This window comes from Ylistrum balloti, unplaced genomic scaffold (genome assembly GCF_031769215.1).
Source record: "Ylistrum balloti isolate Yb309-2 unplaced genomic scaffold, AGI_CSIRO_Ybal_v1 Utg370076, whole genome shotgun sequence".
NCBI lineage: Eukaryota > Metazoa > Mollusca > Bivalvia > Pectinida > Pectinidae > Ylistrum > Ylistrum balloti.
Genome location: NW_026782115.1, coordinates 1,013,564 through 1,025,434, shown reverse-complemented (window position 1 = coordinate 1,025,434; position 11,871 = coordinate 1,013,564). Strand labels below are relative to the sequence as shown.

Here is an 11,871-nt window from a genome sequence, read left to right as displayed (position 1 = left end):
TCTTACGTTCGTCGCACGTTCGTCAGAATCTCGTCTGGTACATTTTCTTTCTCAAGTATTGATGACGTCACAAACATTTTGACGTCATTTTTTCATGAATATTAATGAGTTGAGCGAGCCTATTTCTCCACATGGTCTTGAAGCAACAGAAAGCTTGACTGACTTTTAGATGTAGTAATATATAACAATGGTTCTCAGTTGTGGGAATGTCGTGATACCGTCAAATTTTCGTCTGAAGCAACCTTTGGTGAAAGGAAATCAATTTCCTGGAGAAGAACAGATTCTTTCAAATCTTCTTAAATAATCTTTTACGGTGGGTTCTGTACCAGTTTGGTCTGAAGCATATCCTTACTCAAAAGGAAAGATAAATGTCATCTTTAAAGTCTATCTTCTCCGTAACTTCTGTTACATTTGAAGTACTTTGACCAAGTTTAGCTTCAAATGTCCTTCGAAATGAAGGTACTCAATTCTTTTTCTGCTTGGATGTAGATATTTTGTTGAAATTTAATTTGTAGCTTTAAAATCCCCTCGCTTTTTTAGGAGGGAAATTTAACAATACATTTGTGAATGCAAAAACCTGGCGAAGGCTGAAATATATAGATGTGCGATACAGTCCCCATGGACGTGTTATCGTTATTTTGACATCAAATAGCAATAAAATTTAATTAAGAAGACTCACATTTAAATCTTAATACCGCATCATTTAAAAGGAAAATTTCATAAACATTCAAATATAATTAAATTAAGAAATATCGTATTTATACCCAAATAATGCAGTTGTAACGCAATAAAAAATGGAAACAGTTTCATGCGAAATCGGAAGCACGATAGACACCTTCCCTGAGATCACGTTAACGAATATGAAAATGGTCAGTGAAAATCGTCACTACTCAATGTTTATTATTATACTGAAAAAACAGCCTAACGTCATATGTATTTGTTGGCATAATGTACTGCAACACAAAATAACCTTCGACGGTTAGGAATGTTCGAGAAGCATAAAGACACCCGAATAATTACTTTTGTTTGACCTCTACAAAGAGACGTGAAGATTGTAGCCAACTTCATAATCTTATACTGTACTTATATTTCTACTTGCAACGTGGAGGTGATATTTTAATGTCCGTTTGATATATATACCTGGTTGTAGATTATTCATCATTGCCTTGGTTCTCTTTTTGAATACATGTCATAACTGATTTTTTACATGTCTGTATTCACGTGTTCTTTTTTACCAAAAGTCTTTTGTCACGTGGTATATGTGTTTAAAAGAGATAGAGGCCTACAGTACTGACATTTTACCTGTGAGATGTAGGAAAAACATGACTGCACACAATCTAAACCAACTACGAAAATTCCTTGGTAAAAGATCAAGATAAGATCTTCCAGCAAAGAGATCGCACAGCATAGAAAGAACGATGTTATCTTGAGGAAAATGGATTAATGTTCGTGCATACGAGTAATTATAACCAAATGAACGACTGTGGAATTTAAAAAAAAATCTTTTTAAATCTTGAATTGTAGAATGTTTAAACAAAATATGAAATATTAAATCCAGTCGACTTCTTACCTAAGTGTAGAATTCTACAACTATCCGCCATGTGAGATATATTATTATCATAATGAGAGGGAAATACAACCCCGCCCATCTCTCCTATCGGCGAAACATAACTCTTCTCACAAGAAAAACAACAAAACAACAGTATTAAGTATTCTTAATATATTATCAAAAGACTCGAAGTGATATATGACTAGTAAACAATACCAGGGGTAGCAGAAATATTCAGTAGTCTGTAAACACTATAAGTAAAAAGTTAGTATCTTACAGGGCGAGATTTCTGTATACAGAGAAAATGTGCGGGATTATCTACAAATATCAAAAACTAAGAATGTGATGACAAAGCATAATGCTTATGAGGTGATTGACATCTTCGGGTATATAACTAAGTAAGATATCAACATCTGTGAAATATTGATACAAAACCACATGGCACGATTTAAATGATCTAATTTTAATCATAAACACACACGTACGTACAACCTAGAGCACAATCTGTTTAATAGATGTATATATAGCGACACCGGTCCCCGCAATTATTGAGTACATCGCAAACGTAAGCAGAAATATATAAAATATTAGGGTAATTTTTCGTTTTATTTTGTCCATAAATAATGTCGGTTCCTCATCACTAGACAGCGTCAGTATCGTAACCACCAAAGGGATGAACAGTGACAGTAAAAACGCGCTAAAACACCCGGTCAGTGACATCAATATTTGGAACTCTGGTACCAGTATTGTTAAAGTACCTTCAAAAGAAATCAACATGTAAGGCGTATATATAATAAGAATTAAACATATACAGTGTTTATATAGAAAGACATTAAGATCAATTATATATATCTATATATATAATCAGATTTCTAATAAAGATTCGAGAACTTTGACGTGAGAAGACATCAAAGGTAAACAATGTTTTGGAACAGAAAAGTATTGTAAATGAAGATAAGTGTAACTTAATACCAGATCATTGTTTTTGGATAAAACACCGAAGTTATTACAAGACAGAACATTATCATATGTTGGATAACATCGAGAAAATGTCGGAAAAATCGATGTTTCAAGAAAACTTGATATTATTTGGAAAGTGACATTAACCGACGTGACATTAAGTAATGTACCAATAAACGAACAGAAATATCGGGTCTCCAAATAAATAAGGATGGCACGTGTTGTGTTATTGATATACTTACTGCAGAAAACCAGCAACGCGATTCGGCAGGTGTATTCCCCATATTTCAGAATCAGAGTGTTACTGGAGTTCTCCTTAACTAGTGTCCATATAAGTTCTGTTACCACAAACACAGTCATCCCAATGTTACAGTACATACAAAGCAACGAAAGAATCGCCAACGACTTGAATACCCTGAAAGAAAATAAGTATTCACAATCAATGTATTAATGTATAGTGCGCACCTGCCATGATGGCTCCAGACTCGAACGCTACCAGCTAACGCTTCTTTCATTTTTAAGTAACACAAAAATAACGAGGATGCTACGTATTTCTACCGCATTCCGATCGCAATGATATTCTACCTTTGAGGGAAAACAAATTTATGATTTTCACACCATTCGATCGACCAGTAGGCCAAGATGAAAAAAGCTATTGTTTCATGTCCTTAGTCTGCTTCAGATGGATAGTAATGCTTCAATATAACTGCATTATCTGCTATATATTTCCTCTGGTAATATTGATATGGTTTATTTGTACATGTTTGGTTGCTGCGTGGTACGGCATCCATGTTAATGTTCATGTTTATGTTAGTGGAAGTGACGAACATTGACAAGTTGTGAGTTTAGGCATGTGGACAGTGTATAACATGTTTTGCTTGCATGGAGAGGGAGCAGATGCATTAACAACATTTATAGAAAGTGTTCTCAATATACAAAGTACATGTCATACACCTCCCCCTCTCTCTCTCTCTCTCTCTCTCTCTCTCTCTCTCTCTCTCTCTCTCGCTCGCTCTCTCTCTCTTAACTTGTTTATGATTGTTTCATTACTATAATATCCTACTGCCAACTTGTAAATATAATGTGTGTGTATTAATATGTTGGGAAAGGGCCTTATATAAGTTGTAAAACTTGTGCCCAATCCTATTGCTACTTATATGCAATAAAATTTGTTAAAATCAAATATTAATGTTACAGAATTTTTTATTCTGGGACGACTTAAAGTCCTGGTAATAGTATCAGTGGTATATTCATTTCGATTGGAATGTAGTGTTAAGTTGTGCTACAGTTGTTATATCTGTGTGACTTATACAGCAAACAAGTGTTATTTACACAATGCAACACAGAAGATCATATTAGATTCAAAACTAGCGGTGTAAGTATACGAAGCGTTTTAGCCTGTCGCCATTTTGAGATGTGTGTTACTAGACTGGCCACCAGACCCGAAGTTTTTCTCAGCGGTAACGAGAAAAAGGGAAGACAAAAGTGTTTTAAAAGGCAGATTCACCATTATCATAGAGTAAATTGACATACAAGCTGATAAAACATTACAATTATGATAAATTTTCCGTGGCTGTGTTGTAACGATTTTTATCAATACTGACATATCATACGTCACTTAACAAGCCCCCTACGAAATGAAAATTACGAAATTTACTGAATTATGAGGGCGATGCACCTCCCCATCTAAATTTAGACACTTTTTTCGATCACTCTGGAATTTCCTTAGTCGCCACTTAGGTTCAACATTTCGGCTCTGAGCATCACTGACGAGTCCTAGAACGATGAAGCAATGGTATGATGCAGTTTAATTCATTTAACGTATGTACTGTATCTTATCATTTGTACTAAATGGAAATACACATTTGTGTGTCTTTTGTACATTTTTAAATGATCGCTATATACTTATAATGCATACCAATTTTCCCTTGGAAGGTTCAACATGAAATCCACGTTGGTAAATTCTCCAAATTTCAGGTATCCGAAAAACCCACAGCCGACATGGGAAGCGATTATAATCGCAAAGACCAGTCCTATCAGTCCATTCCATCCGTCAAAATTCTTCTTACTCTTCATTCTGTCCCGTATCGGCAGTAACTACAACGAGGGGGGATTTTAATAAAATACCATGGCTATCTCTATATGGTTTCGGTTGTACATGTCATCATTTCGGAAAATGTTCTCTAATGAGCAACGTAAAAAAATCATTATTATCTTTCACCCGGGTTTTGATTTTTTTTCAGGTATGGTACATATAAGAGAATCGCTATTAAACATAATTCAAGTTTCCTTAGAATTTTTTTGTATATACAACGTAAACATAGTTTAATTTCAGTGAAATGCAGGGCTTCTGACGTCACAGGGAACAATGATTGTACTATGATCGGCGGTGAGAAGTATCAAAGCATTAAATATGTCAGATTAATCTTGGAGGGGGGGGGGGAGGGGGGAGGGTCATAGCCTACAAATTTCATCATCATTAACTACAGAAGCTATAATTACGAGTAGTAACGTGTTTAGGTACATTGACTGTTTGAAAATTAAAATCCATCAGTTTACTTTCTTTCGGGTAAATTGTAACTTGTAGATAAAATTCCGTAAAATAAAAATAACATGAAGATATACATGTACATGTATAAACATTACTGTCTAATGAAACAAGACCAAAATGATATTTTTTGGTTCATTGGTTTTGTCAGGGACGTATAATACTGTATTACACGTCCCTGGTTTTGTGTTACCCCAATAACAGTGTAGTGTGACTGTTAAGGAACGACAACTCTGGTAGAGATTGAGACTTGGGATGTTATTAGTGAAAATGTTCACGATCTATTACTTCGTTCACTTTCTGTTTTTCTATTGTTGTAAAGTTATGTACACTTTCACATATATATGTACGACAATTTAGCTTATTAAAGATATGACACATCACTTAATGTAAATATTTATATCTACCAGGATTACTTTTTGCTGGTCGTCTCACCGTGAACATCGAATATGTATGCATACGCTAAACCTAGTGAACGTTCCTAGCCTGATATACTTCCATCTGGTTTACATTGAACTAAACGGAAAAGTACTGATAGAATGGAAACATATATTATATCGGTTGCGCCCATGTCTAAATTTTGTTTATCTAGTGGAGAGGAGGGCGTTCTTAATGTTGGATAATCTTCTTGTCAATTTTTAAAATTGAAAATAATATATTTATAAACAAAAATTAAATTACAATTATTGACCTTACCGAGATTATTCCACCATATGAAAACATGACGTCATTCGAAAATGACGTCATTGTTATGTAATCGATGCGCTTTGATGCTGGTCGCATGCTGGTATCCGGAAGGTCTTGGCAGAGATATTGGAAGGACACGGCAAAGATTCCAAGGAGAACAGTGTTCCCCGTTAATGCTAGCCGAAAGAGAAGCTTCATTCTTCTTGTCAAGTACACTGGTATCAGCATCACCGATATTACAACAATGGCAAGTGTATCATTAATATCGGCATATGGGCGTAGAATCTGCAAAAAAATACACATGCATCGAGTTATAATATGTATAAAACGTTTTACGACACTATGAGTCTTAACAGCAGTTAACATCACATGTGAATATTTTGTAAAATGAAATGCATATTATATTTAGGTATCTGACAACGTAGCAGACTCAGGTGACCGGATTGTTTATTGACTCTTCTCCATATAATGCGTGTTTAGTCGATAAATGTTGAAGCTGAAAGATTTCGTTCTCTATTTTGTAATGGTCTCATAAAGTAAAGCATGTGTCTCTTACTTACATCTATTGAAATAAGACTCGTAATAGACACCAGATCCGAAGTCAGCAGCCCTGAATTCACTATTATACAGCAGTCCAGAAAACACCTACAACAAAAATAAGAATAAATAAGGCAATAAATAAATAATGATTAAACAAGACAAAATACATACCCACACACCATTACCAGCATTAAAAACACACACAAAAACATCAAAAGGCCCAAGGGACCTGTATCGCTCACCTAGCTAATTTAGCTATTCAGTCATTTAATAAAGATTTTCTAACATATCAAACACTTTTTGATATAATTTCCCTATCGGGTCCAGCCCTTGTGGTCAAACAGAGGTCAGATTAACTATTCATCAAAATTGCCACAGTCCAAACTTGAGCAATGTCCTTGTATGGCAGAAGGACTTTTTATAACTCACATTACCCTAATTGGGCCCACCCCTACTGTCCCCGGAGGCTAGGACGCACCGTTTATACAGAAATTAGTCCCCTTCACCCAAGAATTCTTCAGACCAAATTTGGGCAATTTTCTTTTTGGGCTCCGCCCCTAAGACCCTTGGGAATTGTGAACCAATCCCTACATAAACTTTGTTTGCCTTCACCAAAGAACACTTCTGACCAAATTTGGGCGATATCTAATCTTTCCTAATGGAGAGAAGTAGGATTTTAATGAATTTGCTTTATTTCCGAGATTGGACCCCGTTGGTCCCACCTCAAGGGCCGGAATCCACTGCTTATACACAACAGATTCCGCTTCATCCAAGAATATATCACACTAAATTTGGGAAATTTCCATTTATTCCTACAGTAGGAGTAGAGTTTTAAAGAATTTTTAGTTTAACTCTATTTCCCCTATTGGGCGCCGCCCCTCCCGCCCCAGGGGATCGAGACGGGACCCGCCGATTTTACGAAATTGATTACCTTTCACCCAATTGGGTTTTGTCGATTAGTTAATCAATTGGCATGGTTGAAATGTACATGTTTATACAAATTTAATTTACCATTCCATAAAGTACCCACCTCTGGTTTTCGCATTTCAAAACCATAATTTTAAATACTGACTTGAATTTTCCTGCGTGACGCTGCATACAATGGGGTCCAAGCTTAATACTCATCTCCAACGCACTTCCCATATCACCAAACCTCTCCCCAGTTCTGTGAAAAACACGATTAACAGAAGGTATTAAAAAAGCACTGGTCACTTTTTGAGATTTTTGTTTTTGTTTTTATGTTTGATTTTGTTTTTTGTTTTTCTTTTTGTGTTTTGTTTGTTTGTTTTTTGTTTTTGTTTTTGTATATCTTGGTTAATTCTATGCACTCCCTGATCTATACTTTAAACTTCAACGATACCTTTCTGATAGACGTTGGCTAGTTCCTGCTAGCAATATAGATCCTAATCCAGTTAGAAATCCATACAACAGTAGTCCACCACTTCCCACCTGGAATGAGAACAGAGACTTTTAAGGTGACATTCAGTGACATCATTACCACCAAAACTGATAGTATTTACTTTGTGTCTCTTAACATATCTAAATTATTTTTGCTTATTCTAGTAATGTCTGTCATCTAACTAATTCATTATATGACTGATGTGCTTCTTATGATGCTGTAGTCAGGGCTTGCATAGGCTGTAGTCAGTGTTTTCAGAGGCAGTAGGCAAGGCTTGCACAGGCTGGGGACAAGGCTTGCATAGGCTGTAGACAGGGCTTGCATAGGATGTAGTCAGGGCTTTCAAAGGGTGTAGGCAGGGATTTCATAGGCTGTAGTCAGGGCTTGCATAGGCTGTAGTCAGGGCTTTCAAAGGCAGTAAGCAGGACTTGCACAGGCTGGAGACAAGGCTTGCATAGGCTGTAGACAGGGCTTTCAAAGGCTGTAGTCAGGGCTTGCATAGGTTGTAGTCAGTGTTTTCAAAGGCAGTAGGCAAGACTTGCACAGGCTGGGGACAAGGCTTGCATAGGCTGTAGACAGGGCTTTCAAAGGGTGTAGGCAGGGCTTGCATATGCTGTAGACAGGGCTAGCATAGGCTGCAGTCAGGGCTTTCAAAGGCAGTATGCAGGACTTGCACAGGCTAGAGACAGGGCTTACATAGGTTGTGGTCAGTGTTTTTAAAGACTGTAGACAGGGCATTCATAGGCTGTAGTCAGGGCTTTTAAAGGCAGTAGGCAGGGCTTGCATATGCTGTAGACAGGGCTTGCATAGGCTGTAGTCAGGGCTTTCAAAGGCAGTATGCAGGACTTGCACAGGCTGGAGACAGGGCTTGCATAGGTTGTAGTCAGTGTTTTCAAAGGCAGTAGGCAAGGCTTGCACAGGCTGGGGACAAGGCTTGCATAGGCTGTAGACAGGGCTTTCAAAGGGTGTAGGCAGGGATTTCATAGGCTGTAGTCAGGGCTAGCAGAGGCTGCAGTCAGGGCTTTCAAAGGCAGTATGCAGGACTTGCACAGGCTGGAGACAGGGCTTACATAGGTTGTAGTCAGTGTTTTCAAAGACTGTATGCAGGGCATTCATAGGCTGTAGTCAGGGCTTTTAAAGGCAGTATGCAGGGCTCGCATAGGCTGTAGTCAGGGCTAGCACAGGCTGGAGACAGGACTTGCATAGGCTGTAGTCAGGGCTTTCAAAGGCGGTAGGCAGGGCTTGCATAAGCTGTAGTCAGGGCTTTCAAAGGCAGTAGGCAGGGCTTGCACAGGCTGGAGATAGGACTCGCATAGGCTGTAGTCAGGTCTTTCAAAGGCGGTAGGCAGGGCTTGCATAGGCTGTACCTGCATCTGTCAAAATCACGTGATGAAATATTTATATCACGTAAATCATGATATTGGTAAGATATACATTTGATGACTGCGCCATATAAACACTACATATTGGGGAAGCAGTGACTACCCCTGGCCAGTGACTTACATTGAGAATATCTATGCAAATGCCGTGGTTTTAAGATTTATCTATAAGTAACCGGTACAGCATGTTCAGTGACAGCGTTTCTGTTGTAATATGTCTTTGTTGCATCATTTTATACCGGTTAACTATAGACCCTTTAACAACCACTATCATTTTAGGCGGTGTCTGTTTTAGAAGCTAGTGACTACCACACTGAACAACACACGGGAGATACGTCGCCTGCCGTCTATGGCTTTTGAGTCAAGTGTCTTACCCAAAGACACAATCACATTTATTCAGTTAGCAACAGTTAAGGCTAACGCCCCATGAACAGTCAATGTCATTTCAGGTGGTGTCTCATTGTAGTAACTATTAGCTACCTCACTGAACAACATACTGGGGACCCGTCGCATAACCCCCTCCTCGAGTAAGGAGCTGTCCTCGGATCTGAGCTTCGCGGCCCTGCAATAAGAGCACGGGTGTCAAAAACTGCACAGACCCATTTTGTAAATAATTACTGGAGTGTGTCCAGGATATGCATGATCACTGATGCAACTTCTATTTGAAATGTCACGCTCTCTTAACCCAAACAGAGTAGCAGTATATTCTTGTTGTTGATTGTAGACGTTATACCAATTGATAACATCGTACACAACACCAATATATTCTTAAACAGACAGAAACTTGCTATTGTAGTTTTGCGGGAAAAAAATAATTTGCCTCCCTGTTTTTAAAACTGGTTTTTGTGTCGGCGTTTGTTATCTGTATGCTATTACAGCGACAAATCAAATGCAAGTCGGTTTGCTTTCAGATATTTTTAAGGATCATCAAAATAAATGTGATAATAAATCAAGTGAGAAAGCCAGGAAGAATGATAACAGTTATAGTGTTCGGTTAACTTCTACCAGTACATAAAAAATGTAATGTGTGCATGTTAGAAAAGTCTTTTCTTGGTCAAAACGTAAAACTACAATAATAGTGTATGTAATTAGCATGCTATTTACGTTACCCATAGTCCCAGAAGCTTGACCATATAAGGAAGTCCAAGAAACCCAAAGCCGATGTACGACGGTATCAGGAGCATGAAGCCTTGAAAATCTCTAGAAATTGAAGAAAATGACAAAGAAACGACATGTTATAGATATCATAAAATATTTATCAAAATCACAAAATTCCACATTTACATAGACGGTTTCTCTTTGTATAAGAAAATTGACCCCCCCACCCTCATACACACAACATACACACAACATACACACACATAAAAATATTTCCTTGTACTAGATATATAACCCGGTTGTCAGAGTCATTTTGGGGTCGGTGAGATATTGGTTTGAAAGTACCCAGGCGACCGCATGCTAACAGGAGTGATGTTTTCAACTTGATATTTTCGTTCATAATTAGTATAAATAAATTAAAGTTTAAAAGCTGGCTAATTATAAACAGCGTATATGCAGTTCATTATATATTCAAAGCGTAAACGGTTCTCTCGCTCCAAACATGATGACTTACGTTAACGTATCGTCGTTTCGATCTCTTTCTCCCTGGCTGATAGAGTTGGAATCTTGGTTGGCGTGTTCATCCAGTGATAAATAATGGAAACCATTCTCACAATTTCCAGACGAATCGTTTTTGTTAAGAGAAACGAGTTCGGTTGAATCTGAAGACATTGCTCTCTACATTTGACACACCAGCCCGTCTGACCTCATCAACTGAAGTGGAACGTTTCGCTTTTTTCCAATCTGATTATTTTATAATGATTGGTATTTATAAGTAACACAAAAAGGACGCGTTATTCTATCGCTATTTTATCATTACAATAAAACACATCAAGATGCAAAAATAAGAAAAAATATTATGCCGCATACAAGGAAACACAGAAAAGTTATCATTACGACAAAACATAAAAAGATATCACAACATGTTGAATTAAACAACAAAATACGACAAACCCTGCATTGTGAAATGTGGACATTTTATAATCTATTAATGAAAAAAAAATATTTCAAGAATTAAGGCTGGTATTTCAGTTGAAAAATAAATAACCAGTGCGTTTATAGTACTTTGGGTAAAGTTCCGGTGTGTGTCCTGAATAAGCACCAGCATGATACATGATAACAGAATATGAAAACTGGTGATTATGTCAAAAAATGCAAAAAAAAAAATATATATATATATATATATATAATGTACGATATGCGACCGGGATTGATAAAATGAATTTTGACTGTTGACAATGGGTCAATCTCCATGGCAGTCATATCAACAATGCCGTGAGTCCCTCTTTCATTCGGGAAGCATTTGGTAAAATAATTAAGGTGAAGTATGTCAGTTTAATGAAATATTCTAGATACACATTCCTACAATAAGTAAAGTGAAGCATATCTTTAAAACGGATAAAGCAAAAAAGACACTCATTACAAAATCAATTGAAGGAGAAAGTTGAAGTAGAAAGAAGAAGCACGCGCCAAGTAACAGCTCAAAAGTAGAAAAAAAGGCTTTGAAAACTGTTGATCTTGTCAGTCTTTCAACCTACTTATATTTCAATTACAGGTTAAACTATCCCAGGTGTTGATAAATCTCCTGAATTCACGAAAGTACTCACATTTCCGTAACAGTAGGAGATCTGTTCCACACCCGGGCGGTATCAGGGGAGAGGAGAAAGGCTTCTGGACGTACACTTTGTCGTTTCTACGGTAGGAATATGGT

General features: G+C 37.2%; 1 protein-coding gene across 1 annotated transcript; it reads right to left on the bottom strand.

Moving 5' to 3' along the window:
- Positions 1-2,041: 2,041 nt before the first annotated feature.
- Positions 2,042-10,832, bottom strand: LOC132549685 (neutral amino acid uniporter 4-like). Its single transcript, XM_060213635.1, has 9 exons — positions 10,675-10,832; positions 10,172-10,262; positions 7,645-7,733; positions 7,315-7,449; positions 6,305-6,389; positions 5,754-6,029; positions 4,428-4,606; positions 2,752-2,924; positions 2,042-2,307 (listed from the first exon to the last, which is right to left on the bottom strand). Exons 1-9 carry the CDS (start codon positions 10,830-10,832, stop codon positions 2,042-2,044), a joined length of 1,452 nt encoding a protein of 483 aa, XP_060069618.1.
- Positions 10,833-11,871: the final 1,039 nt, after the last annotated feature.

Coding starts and splice junctions, on each gene's coding strand:
- LOC132549685 (XM_060213635.1), bottom strand. CDS start 10,832: ATGTCTTCAGATTCAACCGAACTCGTTTCTCTTAACAAAAACGATTCG. Junction 10,263..10,674: donor CGAAACGACGATACGTTAAC/GTAAGTCATCAT, acceptor TTCAATTTCTAG/AGATTTTCAAGGCTTCATGC. Junction 2,925..4,427: donor AACCTTCCAAGGGAAAATTG/GTATGCATTATA, acceptor ATTTTCTTTCAG/GGTATTCAAGTCGTTGGCGA.